The 19,707-nt window shown below is 42.2% G+C and overlaps 1 protein-coding gene across 2 annotated transcripts; it reads left to right on the top strand.

The window, feature by feature from the left end:
- The first annotated feature begins 11,780 nt into the window (after positions 1-11,780).
- rcc2 (regulator of chromosome condensation 2) lies at positions 11,781-19,082 on the top strand. Of its 2 annotated transcripts, none has more exons than XM_080853452.1 (13): positions 11,781-11,891; positions 13,692-13,910; positions 14,021-14,114; positions 14,761-14,904; positions 15,326-15,457; positions 15,567-15,655; positions 16,048-16,162; positions 16,263-16,429; positions 17,085-17,265; positions 17,393-17,498; positions 17,615-17,687; positions 17,793-17,870; positions 17,970-19,082. In XM_080853452.1, exons 2-13 carry the CDS (start codon positions 13,707-13,709, stop codon positions 18,072-18,074), a joined length of 1,488 nt encoding a protein of 495 aa, XP_080709578.1. In that variant the 5' UTR covers positions 11,781-11,891; positions 13,692-13,706; the 3' UTR covers positions 18,075-19,082. The 2 variants fall into 2 exon arrangements, with proteins under 2 accessions (XP_080709578.1, XP_080709577.1); XM_080853451.1 differs by lacking the exon at positions 11,781-11,891 and adding an exon at positions 12,191-12,315.
- Positions 19,083-19,707: the final 625 nt, after the last annotated feature.

The raw sequence follows: 19,707 nt of genomic DNA, 5'->3' as shown, positions 1-19,707 counted from the left end.
GCCTGTGTAGAGTGTTTGGATTTGCTGTAACCATGCTGATTTGACCGAGTGTGATTTCACAAGTGCTCTTTCTGTGAGTCAGAAACTACACATTTCCAGGAAGATGTCCCTCAGTGTGATTACGAGAGAGAGAGAGAGAGAGAGAGAGAGAGAGACAGAGAGAGGGAGGGAAAGAAAAAAAGAACAAAAAGACTGAGAGGGAGAGAAGAGTATGAGGGAGAAAGGGAGAGACGTCGAGCTCCACCACCAAGCCACAAACCTGTCAGAGCTTGAGTGCGGTCACACTTTTTTACGACAGGGGTGTAGTAACACTCAGACTTTAGACCTGCGAGCGTCACGACACACAAAACACAACACAACACGACACAACACAGAGTGGGACATGAACACAGGCGCAGACTGGCTGGACATCTTTAGCAGCTGATCTTAGGCCAGGGAGAGAATGCTGTGTTAGCTGAAAGTTGGGAATTGGGATGACCTGAAAAGCGTACTTCCAGCACTTGAGGAAATATACTTTCAATGGAAACAGTGTGCATTACAGCAGAGCAGATGAAATGATGCAATAAGGTGTTGCCCAGAGATACAATACTGTGTATCTGTCAGTAATACAGGGAGGGACACAGGTGAGGAAGCACTAGTCATACGAACAACAATCACAGAAAATAACATCAACAACAGTTACCACTTAAAGTGTTGCATTAAAGAAACTGACCTTTTTTCACAATATCTACATACTAAGATATGTGTGTATCCCCATTAGAGAGTTTTGCCCTGATAGGAGTACACCTTTAATAGTAGCTGTAGTAGCGGAGTGTACTGTACCTTCATAGACATTGTTTGCCATCCAGGTAGCCTCTGTCTCTTCAGACACTCTGGGCCCCAGTGAGCTGCTGTATCAGGGACAAAGTAAAAAGATCATATTTCACAGCTAAAATCAAGCCTCAACAAAGGCCTTCTTCAATTGTCTAAATTAGATACCATTCAAGCTAAGTGAGACCCTATTCCTGGGAACATGAAGCCATCACCGTTGTCATAGTTATGTTATAACACAACAGGCATGCTGTCCTCTTCTATACTTTCACAACACATTTGCCATTCCTCATGTCCTTTCTCAACAGTATGTGATCATACAGAGGGTTAGATAACAGCAATCTCTGCTCCCACCCCCCACAAACATAGACACTCTCATTCAGAGGAAGCCTGGTAATCATGAAGAGGAATTCAGGATAAAATGTGTAACAAGAGGCCTACCCATCAGGAGACTCTCTGGCCACCATATCTGTGAGACAAAAAAAAATGTGTTTAGGTGCATTGCGTTGCCGAGGTGTTGACAAGAACTGACAAAACAGAGAGACCCAATATCCTCCCATTGCATATCTGCGTAACTGGACACGTTCCAAATATGTGGGTGGGAGGATGGTGTCTCAATTCTCCAGCTGTGTCTGGGGAGGTGTAAATGCACACCCGTACTCTCATTCATACCCTGGAAGTAGTAGGCTGCCTTGTCTGACTAAGATGGCAGCCTCTATTTTATGAGTGCTTGAGTTGACAGTGGCAAAAGAGGGAAGAGAAAACTTCTAAACAAAACTGGGCAGCTGCAGTACAAACGTAATTCATTTATTGGGTTTCACATACTTAAGTCTGGCTCCAACAAAACACAGAGCTATGTAATTGGCTGATGCACTTGAGGCCAACATGTTTCAGGTCTACATGTGTTTCCAGTCTTTCAAGTTTAGCTGTGAGCTTGAGCAATGTGTTATTTTGCATTTCGACAGATGACAGTGCATGCTTTCGCTGTCACAAAGTGACAAAGGTTTTGAAAGTGCAGGGACACCAAGCTACAGAAAACAAATGACACTGAATGGACACAAAGCAGCCTTAAAGAACATCTGTGATAAGACTGCAGTATTTTCAACAACTTTGACTGGAAAGCTCACACCATAAAAGACACCTGTCTTACAAAGCACCTTACTGTTCCAAGGCAGAGGTATAGCACACGTATACCATCAGGTCACATAGAAAGGAGGAAACTACCATTAGATTAGTTTATCATTAGATATCCTACCTGGGCTGGTACTCTGGTTGTCCTGACCTGTAGGAGTCACGTTGTCACTGACTTTGTGACTGTTGTCCCCAGGAGGTGGGAGCACCGTGTTGTCCCCGGGAGGTGGGAGTACCGTGTTGACCCCGGGAGGTGGGAGCACCGTGTTGACCCCGGGAGGTGGGAGCACCGTGTTGTCTCCGGGAGCTGGTAGCACCGGGCTTTGAAATGTGGAAAGGACCACTGCTTGCTGGGAGGCTCTATTGTTGAGTCCTTCGTCCACCTCAGAGTAGAATCCTCCATCCCCCTCAGACGTCTTGGCCGGAGCACTGTCTTCATCAGAGTCATCAAACTCAAATTTCTCTCCCAACTCTTCCTCTTCCTCTTCGTCTATTTCAAGTTGATGCTGATGCATTGGGGGTATCCTAGTTGGCATGGAGTCTAGAAAAAATACATGACAGTTCTGTTGTTTGCTCTCTTCTTCATTTTTTAAACATCATCTTCATTTATACAACTTCATACTTCATATATGCTATAACATATATACCTTCATAGACTTCAAATCAGGAATCCTCCTAAAAGCTGATAATGTTCCCACATTGATGGGTTAACCACAACAAAGTAATAGAAAAAGCTAACAATGAAAAACAAAAAATTCAAAAATGAATCACATAGAAAAGAGAGAGCATTTCGGTGCAGAACAAAGTACTCTGAAACAATGAGTGCAGAACAACAGGAATTGTACTCGCAGTCCCCATCATGCCACAAAGTAATGTTTCATTTACGGAGCTGAGGAGATTACTTTATCACACAGAGCTTGTGTATTGTTTTGTTGAAGCAAGTGGGAAAAACAAGGTTCAGAAGTATAAAAAACTTGAATATTTGAAAAAAGGTATAAAAACCTGATAAATATATAAAAAAATGGTTCTGACAAATTACTTGATTGATTGATTGATTGATTGATTTAAAAAATGGAAACAATTGACAGAGTTTGACATCAGCAATCATCATCCTTCATTACAACTGAACACCTGCTAAATATCTACTGAAACAGGATATAACCTATATTTCACTCCATATACTGCCCTTGATAACCATTCGTTCACATACTTTACCCATCAGCTTTCTCTTCTAATAGCTAAAATAATAAGCAGATGGCATTGGGACTTCCTCAGTAGTGCTGCGGCTAAGGTAACAGGTGATGAAATGGATTACACACACTTAAGCATGTGACCATATGGCCTTTGGAAAGTAGCCTCCACTCTCCATGCACTTGATCTGGGTAAATGTTTTCCCTCCTTTCTGCCGAACTACTCAGCATGGCGGTGATAAATAAGTAACCTTTCCTCATATAAAAATGATTGCTCAGCTGCAGGTGAGACTAAACGTGGGATCAAGGTCCTAGTAAACTAGGGTAAGTGATGCTAATTCACCCCCCTCTCTCTGTGACTGGCACACTCAGCGAGCAGTTGACCTAAAACAAAAAGTCAAACAAATTCTGGTATTTACCTCGCTTGTGGTCCTCTTTGGTGTCATTGAAACAAAAGAATGACAAGAAGTCTGTTTTAGTGGGGTGAATTTTCATCTGAGTCATGTTTGTCCCAAGCATAACCTGCACACCTCCAGTCTTCCTGCTCACTGCGTGAGTGCATGCCAAAGAATAACAGCATATGGTGCAGGGGCAAACTCACTCTGACACCCAACATATGGTCCACTGGCCGAGTGGTCCAATGACCGTTCTCAGCTCGGCTGGGATTAAACGGTTGAAAAGCGCTGCGAGCAGTCAGGCTGTGCAGGAATACTTGGACAGGAGGCTGACCTGGACAAACACGCTTCTGGGAGACCTAGATTCAGACACTAGGTATATGTGGCTTACAGTAGCCATGCTTGTTTGTATTCAGGACACTGGAGGTCAGATTCTTCTAACCTCTCTTGGAAGTGCTGCTAGGACCCTGTTTTAGTCCCCAGTATATATAACTGCCTGTGACCAAACTTAAAAGGACAATTTTCATGAGAACCTTTGTGTGAGGGGATTTTAAGTTCAATGGATAAAAAAAAAAAAAAAAGATGATGCTGTTCTTATTTCTATCGGTAGTGCTGCTGTTGATGATGAACGAGGTGGTGATGATGATGTCAAGTCAAGTCGCTTTTATTTATATAGCACATTTAGAAACAACAGGAGTTGACCCAAAGTGCTTTCCATTCGAGGCAGATGGATTTACAATATAAGTATTCATGAAGAAGAGGAGTGAGAGTTAAAAGCAGGACTAAGAGAACACACATAAGAAAAATAAAAGCACAAGAACATGGGAGTATTCCAGAAAGTGGGTTTTGTTAAAACTCTGATTTGGTTTACCCAGAGATGAGGGGAATTATGGGGTTTCCATTCCAGAAAGAGAGGTAACTCAAACTTAGGGTCAGTTACCATGGTGAATTAGTCTATGAACCTAACCTGCTTGCTGGCAGGTTTTCTTTAAAAGACCCTGAGTTTCTCCCTATCACCTCCCTCCTGTTGAGCAGCTATTGGACTTGGGGTGTCCTTTCCTTTTTTACCTGTCAGTGTTTAAGCCAAATTAATTTGCAAAGACTTACTGTATGTCAGAGAAGATTTTGAGACCCCGAATAGATGTGCCATCATTTCATGATGACTACCTAATCCAATTACCATTTTTTAATTAAAATAAAAGTTCAATAATATTTCACCACCTTTTCATCTGTAATATTAAAAGAAACTGTGTTTAAATGTTAAATTAATAGACTCAAGCAGAAAATTCAAATTTAAAAACTATTGCAGTTTGTTTGTGCTGGTTTGAGTTGAAGTGATTTTAAAGTCACTGTCCAAAAAATGTAAAGTTAAAGTTAAACCCATAACAGCACAAACTATGATTTTTTTTATGGCAGCAATACAGCAATACTTTTATTAATTTTATGATGGCATGGGGGACCAACAGAGATCTGAAGCTGTGTTGCTTTTTTCCCCAGAACATGTGCTCATACTCGCCATAAGCATGTATCAGAACTTCTAACTCCAGTCGGGTGAAGTAGGACGACTTTGTTTTCTCGCAAGTTGCCATGGTGACTCATAGTATCAGAGCTCCTTTTTAGTCATTGGCTTTTTAGTCATCGGGCATGCAAAGTGTCCACTCAGAGTGAACATACTTAAAATTGATTGAACTGCACTGAACTCAGATCAGCTGTTCTGAAACTGGAAACCAACTTTCCCATCTCAGGGTTCATCAACTCAGAGTTCAGAGTTCAAGTAGAGCTGAGTTAAAACAGATGAGTCCTATTAAGGAATAATACAAAAAGGCTAGATTAAAATGGAAAACAGATAATTTATAAAATGATGAAATCAAAATCAAAGCAGTAAAATAAGAAATTTAGAGAAACTGAATAAAACTTACAACAGATTAAAACGCAGTGACAGAACATTCAAAATAGATTAAGAGTGAAAGAAAACCATAGGGCAACCTCAGACTTAACTAAAAGCAAGAGAAGAAAAGGTGGGTCTTTGAATTTGATTGCAAATTGTCAGTGGTGGTGAGTCAGTGGAACAGGACTTAATGTGGGGCGGGAGACTATACCAAGCGCAGTCATGTTTGGTTTCGAGTCATGGGTGGGGAACTGAGAGAAAAACAGCTTTCATTTGGCTATGGTTCTTAGCTGATTAAAGCTCCCCTTCACAACACTACTGATTAGTTTGTTAAAATTCAAAGAAGTGTCCAAGAAGACAGCAGGCACATTGCTTAGGCTAAGGACAGAGCTAGGAGGGACAAATATAATTACTTCGGCTTTGTTATCATTAAGTTGAAAAAAGACCAGCATTTTATGTCATCTATTCTAGACAGCTAAAGAGTAGGTAACTGGTAGTTAAAACTGTGTGTTGTTGTGCCCTGTGCAGGGTTAAAATGGCTTACCCCATACCTGAGAGAAATAACCTTATCAGTCAGAACAGGAAGCTCTTATTCCCTGCTCGCATTCAATGGGGCATTCAATTTTAGGGCCTATTTTAAACATATATCTAAGATAAGATAAACTTGTATTAATCCCTGTAGGGAAATTCAGGAACTTATTAATTAGTTAAGCATAATATTGTGCCTTACTTGTCTAAACAGAGCTTTGGTGAAACTTTATATTAAAATTGTAGTTAGTCTTTTCCATTTGAGCTCTGCCCTCTCACAAGCTTGTCTAAAAGCACAAGAGGTCATTGGGCCAGGGGGGACCAACAGTAGGGCCTTATACATGTGCCACTGCGATCAGAACAGTTTACATTGCCTCGGGCATGCACAAAGACCACGGAGATGTGCTCCCACCTGGTTTGTTTACTAACAACATCAACGTGGATCCGCATTGTGCACAGGCAGTGTAGTGGCTTAAAGTTCCCTTCTTTCTATCAGCATATAGTTCCTAATATTTTCTTTGAATAACCACTCCCAGATGGAAAGAAAACGAGTCTAAGCGTGGATGTGTTTCAACAACGGTAGAAAACTGTGTTTGCTCCGTCTTTTACTGAACTCATAATTATTTGACAGTGGAATTAGTTACAGTTGAGACACCCGAAATAACTTGCATGCGCAGCAATTCTGAGACGTGATTTTTAGTTTGCACATGAATACTAACGTCTTCTTTGATCCCAGGAAATTTGAGCACACAACCCATCTCCCTTACGGAGATATTGGCGAAAGTTGTTTTACCTACTTCATTGCAAACGTCTAGTTTTGCAAACGTGTCTAGTTTTTTTTACTAGATTTTACTCCCTCGCATTCTCTCTACAAACTTCCATATAGACGCGGGATCAGCAGAGGAAAATCTACTTTCCTTTTGGGAGAAACCAGGCCAGTCGTTCCCACGACTACAGCACCTTGCAAAACGAATTATATGCGTTCCAGCAACAAGTGCTGCGAGTGAGCGCTCCTTCAGTGCAGCAGGGCGCGTTATAAAAGCCAGGCGCTCTCGCCTGAATCCTGACACTGTAGATGCTATTTTATTCCTGCATAGTGCTAAGACAAATTCTAAATAGAACGAAGGTTAGGCATATCAGCAGAGGTATATTTTGGTTACATTAGGATGGCTACGTTTATAGCTTGCGTTTTGGGCGCACCACAATGCCAAGAAGTTTGTCGCGACTGTAATGGCATATTTCATTGTGGGGGTGATTGATAGCTTAAGGCTTACGAGACACGGTGTTTTCCGATGTTTTACTGAGTCCTCTCTGTCTCTATCACACACACACACACACACACACACACACACACACACACACACGCCTGATTTGACATGCCCTTTTCTGAGCCGAACGATCGTGGTAAACCACCTCTCTCGAAAGGCTCAGACGATCGGCGGAAAAACGAACAGTTCACATCTAGACCCCTTATACATGAGGCAATTGTAACACGTTCGCGAGTTTGTATCGGTGCAGACGCGATGTAACAGCTTTACATTGACGCATGTATAAGGGGCTACTGTTAGCCTTGAGTCTCTTTAGCTTTGAAGGAGCTGCACAGTCCAGAGTGTCAGAGCAGGAGAAGTTGAAGAGAGTGACTAGCTCCTCAGTGACAGTGCAGGAGGGAAGGGGCATCTGAGACACGACGTAAGTGCTGATGTAATGGGAAGGGGTCAAGACAAGGTGGATTCAAATACAACCATAAGATGGTCACAGACACCAGTATTAACAATTTCAAGTTTGGAGACAGAGAAGCCAGATGATAACACTATATCAGGTTTGATCCTTGGGTTGGACCCGACACTGATTGAATGAGATAAAAAAGAATCCACAAGGCATGTGCTCTGAATATTCACCTGAGACTGGAGGGGATTGAATGGTGGCCATCTGTTCGACTTGTCACATCAGTCTCTGGTAAAGACAAAATGATTGCATGGAAATTTGAATTGAATATATTGAATTTTGAATATAAATAAGATTACAGTAGTGTAGTTATGAGTTTTTTTAATAATATGTGAGCCAAAGAAGAAAAAAGACAGAAAAAAGAGGCTATCATCACTTCACTATATATTGCCTTGCTGATGCTGGATATGATCAGGAAGCAGTTCTGTAGGTCTCAGAGAGAACCAAGCTGATTCAGAGGGAAACTCAGGCAGACACAGTTGTCAGGGGAAGTCTGTGAGCTTGTGAAATTCCTCAGCAGTATGGGGCAGATCCAGGCATGCCCCTGCACACCCACAACCTGAGGGTTAGTTGACCAATGTTAGAACTACTAAGCAAAAACAAGAGTAATAATCCTAAAAGGATTACTACAGACCAGCTCATCTGCCACTCAAAAAACCCATTCTGTCTAAAAAACTGAGTTCCATTAATCAGAAAGTAAAGACGTCTTATACACCATTGGAAATTAAGAAGAGTTATTATAAATATATCCAAATATATCCATCTCTGCTACTGTAATAATTATTTGATAACACTCCCCCCAAAAATGTCCAATAAGTGAAGCAAATTGATGTGTGGCCCTCGACCCCCAGACTCTCCCCTACCTCTTCAGAATGACAGAGGCCATGAATAATTCAGTGGTCTTGAGCCAGCCCCTGACCGCTCACAGGGCCCAGGACACAGACAGGCTGGTGAATAGACAATAGCCCAAACAGACTGCAGGAGCGTACAGTTAGTGAGAGAACAGCGCTGGGATTGTTCCGACTGACGAAGCAGCACAGCAGGCCAGCCCTCTGCACTGCTCCTCACCACACTAAACTGGACAGGGGCACGGCAGCAGGCCTTCACTGAGGGATGATTATAGGACTCATTAACAGGCACAATTACATGTGCAGAACTTAGCAGATGGATGAGGTCACCCCTCACACATCTGATACGTCCCTCAGCGTGAGTGAAGCCTCTGGGGTTCCTCGTCTGGTTACATTATATTCAGACCAATAAGGACATTGGGATGCTTTTATTGACAAAATATTATGAAGGAAGTAATTAAATTCGTATTATGCAAAATAATGCATGAATTTTCATAGGTCTTGATAGGTCACTGTCAGTTGACTTTAAATAGTTGCCTTGTGATAAGGTATCTCACAGTGGCTGTTGAACTAACATGACCTGCCCAAAGCAAACACTGAGTGTACGGGTAGCCAAGGCTTTCACACAGGACAGGCAAAACAGTCCTCCAGAGGACTGAAACTGTATCAAATTCTTTAAAGTAAGGAAACATGACACACAGTACACTTCTTTAAAGTAAGGAAACATAACACACAGTACACTGCCCTCACACAGAAAGGGCAAGACAGTCACGTGGGCTACTAAAAGTGTATCAAACCATTTACATTAAGGATATGGTCAAATTGGCACGAGTAACCCTTTGGGCTGAGCCATCTGATTACAGCACATCCACAGAGATTTGCCCTGAGTGCCCACTCCTTTCTCACACGGGTCCACTCTCACTCCTTGAGCCCTCCCCTCTACCCCACACATAACCCTAACCCTTGTCTGTCTGTCAATAGTAAAACATACAGAATTAGCTCACTCAATGTTAGTTAAATTCTCATATGTGAATAAGGGTTCCCTCATTTCTTAATGATTGAATGGTTATATACCTTAGCACCTGGTACTGACAAAGAGAAATGACTGAGAGCGTTATAAATAACTGAACAGAAATTATCACAGGACTCACTAGCTTCAAATCACAAACTTAAAAGACATTTCCCAACTCCACCAGAAAAAATGACGTTATCCTGCTGTGACAGCCTGACAAACGTTTTAAATATTTTGAAAGCAACAGATTTAAATCATCTCAAATGATTTCAGCGATATATACGTCATTTTTTGCTGACACCAGATCAACTGCTCAGACTTCACATGTTCATGAAAACAAAGCTTAGCTTTAAAATGCCCTTAAGGTCCCCCTTAAGCCGGTCAAGTGTGCCGCCTCACAGCCCAAAATCTAGAGGTCATCACCGGGAAGATTAATCTGACAAATCTAACAAATTCCCATGAGCAGTAGCAAAAACCACCGCCACAGTCTCTGCTGTATGTCTGCTGGTGTTCTTTCTCTGACTAACAACAGAGAGATTAAACCATGCGCAGTAATTGTTTCTTCCATGCCCCTGACCCTCTCCAAAATGTGCCACCCCCTGCAGTGGGCTCCAGGCTTTGTTGCTGTGTGGTGATGCAGATAGGCAGACAGAGGGCACACAAGACAATAGACTCCCACCTTCCATCAATCATCAGTACGACCGACTGACATTGAATTCACTTACGTCTCCACCCAGTCTTTAATCCAGAGGTTCTCCCAGGAAGTCAGAAAGCTGTCAGCTGCGTCTTCTCACTAGAACTGCACCCATCTTTACGCAGTGCAGCCGCTCTCTGCCTCTGGTCCAGATGACCCAATCTCTTTCTTCTCACACACACACGCGCACAATCTCTCAGGGCTCAAATCCTGTTCCACAGGCTTCTGCTGTTTACTTTCTCACAAGAGCCCAGCTCCACAAGGCTGGCAGCGCTCTTTCAGGGACAGGAAACTCCTCTCTCTCTCTTTTTTTCTTTCGCACTCTCCCCCTCTCCGTGTATTTTTTGACCCATCCCTCCCTTTTCTCTTCCTATCCCTCCCACTGACCACGCACTGCACTGCACATGGACAGACTAGACAGCCAGCCCACACAATCTCATGCAAATGAATGAAGTCCCCACCAGCCAATACTGGGGCTCTGGGCAGAAGTCTTCACCAATCATAACAGGGTAAATCCTGGGACGTTCTTTTCAACACAGGAAGACTCAGACGGGAAAAGAGAAAGGGAAATATATTTACAATCACTACTGGGACCCTGATGCTCCTGCAAGTGGAATGGCTAGTTTGAACTAAAGACATCTTAATGTTTTCTAATATATTATCAATTTAATTCCAAATGTTTTTGACCCACATTATTGAAAATAATATGTAACAAGTCGATTTTAACTATGGAACAAAGTCAGCTATGCAGGATATTCTCCTACCACCTAGAGATTGTGTTTCCTAGCCTGGCCTTTAGAATATTTGAGTATGTATCTGATCTCTGTTTATTTAGTTGTAACACTTGCCACCAGTCTTCATGGCCTTCTCCTGAATGTTTCTTCAAAAGGTTCGATGATATGGTGATTATTTTTGGATGACTGGCTCAAATGGTTTTGCAAATACTATGCTAGGCCTACTGAAGCGTATTGGAGGGGTGGCGAAACTGCTGTGCGAGCAAGATACTTATTGTTTGTATGTTCTGTTCCAGAATAATGCAGCTCATGTGTCCCTTTTGTGTCTAATGTTAGCTTGTGTGAGTGTTATCATTTCGTCTGTGTTGTGCTGTTTAATGCCGGTGTTAGTCTTTTGCGGAAGTCATTTGTCCATCAATGTCATTGTCACCTACCCCTACATAAGACATATTCCTTAGAGATCAATGTGTTTCCCCCCATAAGTCTCTCTCGTGTCCCTTTACTCGGATTTCCCTAAATTGCGCCGTCTCACTTGAGAAAGCCCCAAAGACGCTACGATATGATCAAAATAGTATGCATTTTAATACAACCGCGTGGGCTTTTCGTTCTCCTCAACTGAATATCAGTAGTAGTAATGAAGACTAACGATCGGAATAGACTAGTTTAACAAAGAGCTTTTCAAAGATGTTTCGAGTCGGTCTGTTTCTCCCAAGCACAAGAGGGCGTTGTGACCCTTGCATATAAGCATACTCCAGAAGAAGTGTAGTTTTTAAATTTCCTAGGTCTCAAAGTCCCCCATGTGTTTCTGCTCTGTAGGCAGGCTATGACACATCTCAGCGCATATTTACATTTTAACAAAAAAGACGGACGACAGAAGGGGAGGGCTTATGGTGAGACAGACCTCCCTTATTTCAGGGCAACCGCATACATCTTCAAGTAAGTTAAATACTAACACGGGTACAATTTTGTTACAGGTCCGAATATATGGAATAGTTTCACTGGTTTGAAATTTGCAGGTAAAAGTTTGAGTGAAAGTAGTAGGTAAAGGTATCTGGACTCAGATAACTGTTCAGATACTTTCCGGTCTACCCAACTGACTGTAATTTAATGAATGTAAGGCTGCACCCACGTGGTTTGACCGTGGAGACTGCAGATTCTTTTGTTCAAAATCAATCAAAAAACGAGGAAGACGGACAGACACGAGAGAAGCATCAGAATCAGGAAACCATTCGGTCGTTTACCATATTCCAACTTTATTTACGGCATCATAAAGTTTACTTTAACTTTTAACTTAACTTATTAGCTAGAATACCTATTACAGAGGAGAAAAAAACTTTCCCATCAGCATATTGCGTTCAAGGTTTGTATGGCTTTGTTTAAAAAGAAGTGTTAATGCTAGCCTAGCTAGCATGTACCGCAGCTGTGCTAGCTAGGTGTCGTTAGCTCGCAAAAATAGCTGTCTAGCTTACAATAGCCATCTTTCTGCAATATGCAGTATTTTTGACCAAGGAGTAATTAGCCTACTCTTGTCAACATACTAGAAATGGTGAAAACCTTCACTGCGCCGAATTATTAAATCCTTGCACTGGTAATGGAAATGTTTTCATTGAGCTCATCACGGCTTAATTTTGTGGCTAGGTTGCTAGCTACTAATCTTATAGTTGGTTTGGTCAGATACCGACGGCTAATCTTGAAACCAACTGCGTACAAAATATAGGCTGCTAGCTAACAAAGAACTAAACGGACCCTCTATGCTGTGAGCCCATCGTCACGCTATCCAAGTGTATGCTACAGCTGCCCCTTTGTTTAGCTGCATTTATGTTATCAGCATTTTCATTCGTGGAAATAGTATACAGATACTATTATTACAAGCTTTATGCTATATTTTGGACTACATACCTAATCTTCAAAGATTAACTGTAGTCCATTTTTAAGGAAGTGATGTTCTCTTGCGGAGTTACATAATAACGTTAATTGAGTTTAGTCATTTTCAGATGAATGGAAAGTTAATTAGTCGAATGAGCGACACATTCGTTCTGGAATGTATAAACTACTTATTTTCCAAAGATTCTCTGGTTGGTTCCTCCGTTTTCCGAACCAATGAGAGATTGTGCCACTACGACCAGGCTGTGATGCCAATTTCGTGAAGTTCTCTCAAGAAATTGTGCTGATTATACAAAGAAATGTTGATCTAAATAGCTTTGGTGTCGACACGACAGCGTGAATATTGCTAGGTTAGTTTATTCATGTAGTGGTATAGCTGTATCACTGTTCAACTCCTAAGCAGTGGCTTCCTATAAGCATCCCAGTTTTTGAGATTAAAATGCCTTTCACTAAGCTGAACCGTTGTACCGGTGTTCATGGCTGAATTGCTTGTAAGGAAAGCCAGTTTAGACTCCTAGCCAGTATAGAAAATGATTGTCCTGTGAGCTTGAATATGAAAAATGCATATGGCAGTGTAGCTACATAATTAATAAACTGTGTTCTTTTCAGCATCACATATTCACTTACAAGACTAGAGGGGATTTTTAGCTTTGTGTTGACTGGTCATACAAACATGCGCTCTTTTTTCTACCATTTGTTTGCATTTTTAGAATTTGACTTGTGTTTCATCACCATCACTCAAAGAGGGGTGATTGTAAGTCATAGTCTTGGGTGTATGCGCATAGTCTTTTGGTCATTCATAGTTTAAATGCTTTATCAGTTAACCTTATACTCCACTGTCCCATGTTACAGAAAATCTAAGCTGAAATGCCCCGCAAGAAGGTGACCGATGTCTCAGGGAACGGAGGAACAAAGAGGAAAAGAGCAGGAGGTCGTAAGAAAGACAGGGAGTTCAGCAGTGATGATGAGTTTGATGACTACGACCAGGAGAACACAAAGAAACCAGGCAGGACTGTCTCCAAGTCGGGCCTGCAACCAGTCACTGTGGCCGACGACGTAAAAGAAAAGATTGTGAGTTGTACGTCTGTGTTTTGGCTCGCTGTGGTCATTTTTAAGCAGCATTAATATTACATGAGCAGACCTTGCACACTCCCTATAATCTGTTCTCATCTGTTCCTCAGAACCTCGAACTTCCCAAATCCAAAGGTCAACTGGTCATTTTTGGAGCCACCAACTGGGACCTGATTGGAAGAAAGGAGGTGCCAAAAGCGCAAGGTGTGCAGGGCCTTTGGACCAGTAATATGTCCTTATTTAAATTTTAATCTTGCATACAATGCATTTGTAATGTGCACCAGTGATTGTTTTCCACATTGAGCTTTTAAATGGAACAAACTCTTACCTGTGTGGTTTGGATGCATATACATAACTGATCCAGATGTGAAGAGATGCGCTGTAGCTTTAGCACCATTGTTTGTTTAAGCCTGAGAGCATCCTCCCTGGCTTGTCTTGTGTGAGCTGCAGAGCCCCGCAAGCTGTGGTCTGGCCGGATCAATGCTGGATTGATCTTTCAGAGGGCTTTTGTGTGTGACTGGTGCATTATAGGACCACAGGCTCATACATGTTCAAGACTGATGTGCAGATGAACTACGTGGCAGAACTGCTAAATCAGTTTTGTTTTCCCCCATGCCATGGAAAGGTTATATGAGCATAGTTTAATTTCTACAAAAGGGAAGCCCAAAAACATCATCCACAATCTTAAAATGATCGGCCAAAGAGGAGGACGTACTTAATAGATTACGCATACAAAGTCTGTAGGTGTTTTAAAAGACCAATCAAATAAAGAATGAAATGTATGAGAAGGACCACAATGAATCAAATGGACTGAAATGTTTGTTTTTGTGTGTTTGTTGTCGGGCCTCAGCTGCTTACAGGCACCTGGGCCAGAACCTGTGGGGGCCCCATCGCTATGGATGTCTGAGTGACGTGCAGGTCAGCTGTGTTGTGGCGGGGCCCTGTGCGGCTCACAGCCTCCTCATCACCACAGAGGGCAAACTGTGGAGCTGGGGTGAGTCTACATCTAACACGCCATACCTAAAGGGCTTTGAAAGAACACACACTCACACACATTGTTACAATTCTCTGTTCCCCGTCACATTACAGTCCATGGCACATTACAATAGGAACGCGAATTTAGGGCATGCTGATAGGCCATTTCCAAGCTACTTTGATTAAGCTTTGCATAGGCATGGCATGCATTTAAAATTAGTTGAATGGTTGTTTTGTTTAGGTGATTTGAGTGGAAGGGAGACTGATTTAACAGTTTCAGAAGTAGACTTCATGACCTTTATGTCTTTGAACATCCCCTAATGGTGTTGCATGAAAAGGGTAAAGAGGCGGAGCACAAGCCTGCAGAGCACCAAGGAATGTACCTTAAAGAGCAGCAGTCATTTAGAGTTGTGTTTCTTAACTCTCTGTTGATGTCTTAGGTCGTAATGAGAAAGGCCAGCTGGGACATGGAGACACCAAACGCTTGGACTCTCCCAAACTGGTGGAGGCTCTCGCCAAGGAGGTGATCGTAGCTGCCGCCTGTGGACGTAACCACACTCTGGCTCTAACAGGTAGGTACCGAGTCTGATGAATATGAACATTGTGTGTGTGTGTGTGTGTGTGTGTGTGTGTGTGTTGTATCTGTTAGCTCTGTGCTCAAAACTCTTTCCCCCTCACCAGAAAATGGTACGTGCTACTCGTTTGGAGAGAACAAGCTTGGACAACTCGGTCAGGGCAGTCAGACTGATGCAGTTCTCAGCCCAGCCCCAGTAAGCGGTCTCCCTCGGTCTTCTGCATGTACATCCCCAAAATATATACAGACTTTTAATATGCAGTGTCAAAACCTAGTAGTGTTGGCAAATCAGATTTTATAGGCAATTTATAGGTAATACATTCCTGCATTATTGTACCAGTACTGTAATTGCAGATTCATACAATCTGCGTATAAGCCAGTTCTTGATCTTATGCCAGTAAAAGTCTGCCTGTTATTAATTTAAAATGATGTGTGTGTGTGTGTGTGTGTGTATGTATGTGTGTGTGTGTGTGTGTATATATATATATATATATATATATATATATATATATATATATATATATATATATATATATTCATCTCTATTAGAAGCATAGTTTTTCATAAGTTTACATTTCTGTGTTTCAGGTGCAGTACAATGGGCAGCCCCTGGTCAAAGTGGCATGTGGGGCAGAGTTCAGCATGGTTGTGGACTGCAAGGGCAACCTCTACTCCTTCGGATGCCCCGAGTATGGCCAATTAGGTATGTGTCAACAACAAGTCCAGTCCGCATTCACTGATATAGCAGGTACACATATGGCACAGACAAGACTGTCTAAATTCTCTCTCTCTCTGTACAACAGGGCACAATTCAGATGGTAAGTTCATTGCTCGTGCTCAGCGCATCGAGTTTGACTGTGAGCTCATCGCTCGGCGGGTAGCCATCTTCATTGAGAAGACAAAGGACGGGCAGGTGCTGCCTGTGCCCAATGTTGTAATTCGGGACGTAGTCTGTGGTTCCAATCACACGGTGAGTTAACTGCAGATATTGGCCAAGGTTTTTGAACACAAAATAAACTGATGGCCTCAAGTTAGCGAGAATAATACTGCAGTGGGCTTGGCCGGTATTTTTTAAAATTATTTTCTTCATACTGTCATACCTTCCTGACATTTCCCCGTGACATAAGGTATATGGCAGTATTTGTTAAAAAAAAAAGGATCAAAGCTGAGTCTGTCATGACCGTCATTGTAACATGTATGACATTATCGAGCCTATAATGCTGTGTGTGTAATATGCAATAAGCCTACTTGGACAAGTCTTGCTGGGTTTAAATAGTTATGGGCCATAGAATAATGCTTAAATAGGAAATAAGTGCCCGTCTTCCATAGAATTTGAATACCTTGCTGTAGGACCCGATGACATTGGCGTGGGAGATACTGACACATCAGCTGTGGCAGCTGAGTCAAATCATGTAGCTAATAAACTGCTTTTGTAGTTGGAAGAGGTCCTGTCATAAGTGGCAATATGTCCATGACTCCATATCTATGAGCCAATCCATTGCTGTCCCTGTGACCGGGATGTTGTGAATGACAAAATGTGTGGTTCTGTGGAAATCCCAATCCACTGAATCTGTTCTACTGGCTTTACAGTGACCGCTTTGGTTGTTTTGTTTGTGTGCACACAGCTGGTGTTGGACTCCCAGAAGCGAGTGTTCACTTGGGGCTTCGGAGGCTACGGACGCCTGGGACACACAGAGCAGAAGGATGAGATGGTGCCACGTCTAGTCAAGCTCTTTGACTTCCCAGGCCGCGGGGCCGCTCAGATATTCAGCGGATATCAGTGTTCCTTTGCTGTTAGTGAGATGGGTAAGTGAGGGGGCCATGTTTTCTGGTTTCTGTGTCTTCATAATTCATTGAATTTAAACTAATAGTAAATGGTTATGTAATTACAGAAATGATTTCAAGTTTTAATTGTTTTAAATGGGTCTTCCAGGGGGTCTCTTTTTCTGGGGTGTGACCAACACCTCTAGAGAGTCCACCATGTACCCCAAAGCTGTGCAGGACCTGTGTGGCTGGAAGATACGCACCCTCGCCTGCGGGTGAGTGCTCGACTCTTTTGCCCTCATCTGAGCAGATGTAGGTTTTGTCTAGATCTCTTCTGTTTCCATGTTGCCCTTGCCTCTTTGAAAAGCATTCTCTCATTCATTCTCTTCAGGAAGAGCAGCATAGTCATCGCTGCTGATGAAAGCACCATTAGTTGGGGTCCCTCTCCTACCTTTGGAGAACTGGTAGGTTAAATACAACATTATTTGTGTGAAATCATTGAAACAAATCAGATGAAAAGACCAAAGGAAGTTGTGAATGATTTGGTAACTTCTGTCAATTTCTTCTAGGGGTATGGAGACAACAAGCCCAAGTCTTCCACCACAGCCCAGGAGGTGAAAACCATGGATGGGGTGTACTCAGAACAGGTAAGTAGCCTCAGCCCAAGCAGAAAGGCGCGTAAAAGCACTTTAACTATAGACCCATGTATGGCTTTCAGATGTTAAAGTGGTATGTTGGTCCTTCAGGTGGTGATGGGCTACGCACACACCTTAATCATCGCCCGCCAGGAGTCTGAGCAGGAGAAAGAGAAGCTGAAGAAGCTGCCAGAGTACAACCCCCGCACGCTCTGAATGAGGTGGACACCCTCAACCTCAATTTTGTGTCTTCTTTTTTTTTTGGTTCTTTTCTCCCCCAGAAGCAGTTGATTCTGACCAAAGGGCCAGCACCCCTTGGTTACTTGTATAGTTAATAATCGGGTCGGTACAGGGAGGGAGGGTTATTTGTTAGGACAACAGTTACAAAACTTTTGCAACAAAAAGGTTAGATTTCCGCTTCAGTCTGACTCAAATCTGGAGAAAGCATTGCTGCAATAAGTGGTATGAAATATACTGGACATCATGTATCGGAGGTGTTTTTTCCTACCAGCATTCGTGTGTATGTAAAGCCGCTGGCTACCGCTGGGAAATCCAGCCGGTTTCCTCCAAGCGCTTAATACTCAGTGGATCCCCCCCCCCCCCTTTTTATTCCCTTCTTCTACATTCCTAATAGAATTCCAAACACTGCATTCTAGTTTTTGTCGTCCTCTGTTTTTGGTCCTTTACCGTCACGTGTAGTCTTGAAAGTTTTTTGAATTTTGAATCGGTGTCTCCCTTTTTCAAACACACGGTGCTACATTGTAAAGACAGTCACGAGGCAAAAAGCCCTCAGCTGGGATCACTCAAAAGACCAACACTCCATATTTGTGCCTTTTATGTGATGTATTTAAGGGTCTGGCTGTTTGTGTTGTCCCAAAGACACAATGTTTTACTAAAGGTGAAATAAATTCAGTTGGCAATGATGGTTTGTTGGTTATTTATTTGTTTTCCTGTGCTTCAAAACATTGTCCCTGTGGCTTGTTGATCAATTTGTGCAGTCTGGGTGAAGGCTTGATTTGACACCTTTGTCTATCCCCCCTAACTCTGTCTGAACTGGGTTTGAACTCTCATTGCTCAGTTATTTAACACCTGTTATTTAAGTGGTTTGTTTGAGGTAACAGTTGATGGGTGATGGCCAATGAACGAATATTCTGAAAAAAAATCCAGGGATAAAGTACAGTTTTACTGTTAGCTTCCATTAAATCGTTATTCATTTGTGTATGTCCTGGGGTTATTTCAGTATGCTCATTCCTTTTTCAATTTGTAAAACATCTTGTTTTTCATGAAAATGTCAAATAAAGATTAATGTAAATTGCTTACAATTCTGCTACTGTGATTTCATTTCTCTCAGACAGTGATATTCACAATTCTCTTAAAGTATGCCCTTGTTTCTGCACTTTTATGCTAGGTTTAAAACTCTTGTTACACACCTTGCCTATAACAAAAGTGTTGGTTTAGGGTTAAGATATAAGTGTTTGTGGAGATGTTCTCTTGCATTTCTTAAGATGTAGGCACTGACAAATTAAAGAATAACTGATTACATAGAGGTGCATGAAGAAAACACTGAAGGGTTATTATGGTTTTAGATTGACTACCTTTCCATAGCATAGACTGAAGGTATGTCGATGGAACTTTAGTGCTGGTTAAAGATGAGTGGGGAACACAACGTTGGGAGGTCTGGCTGACACTGGCCTGGCCTGTGCATGCATCCTGATGGATGAGTACTCATCATATCAAGCAAAACACATTAGCAAACGTTTAGACAAGAGTTCACCGTCAGTAGTATCATTTCAGTCAATTCCCAACAGTATGCTACAGTGAGATAATGTACCTATTTGCAAGACAGAAA

Source organism: Sprattus sprattus (assembly GCF_963457725.1).
Source record: "Sprattus sprattus genome assembly, chromosome: 16".
NCBI lineage: Eukaryota > Metazoa > Chordata > Actinopteri > Clupeiformes > Clupeidae > Sprattus > Sprattus sprattus.
Note: the sequence above shows the minus strand (reverse complement) of the source record. Positions and strands in the feature narration are given on the sequence as shown.

What these genes read in the sequence shown, in the direction of transcription:
- rcc2 (XM_080853452.1), top strand. Translation starts at nt 13,707, where the DNA reads ATGCCCCGCAAGAAGGTGACCGATGTCTCAGGGAACGGAGGAACAAAG. An exon ending in GGAGGTGCCAAAAGCGCAAG is followed by an intron (nt 14,115 to 14,760) that starts GTGTGCAGGGCC and finishes GTCGGGCCTCAG; the next exon opens with CTGCTTACAGGCACCTGGGC. An exon ending in CAGTTCTCAGCCCAGCCCCA is followed by an intron (nt 15,656 to 16,047) that starts GTAAGCGGTCTC and finishes TCTGTGTTTCAG; the next exon opens with GTGCAGTACAATGGGCAGCC.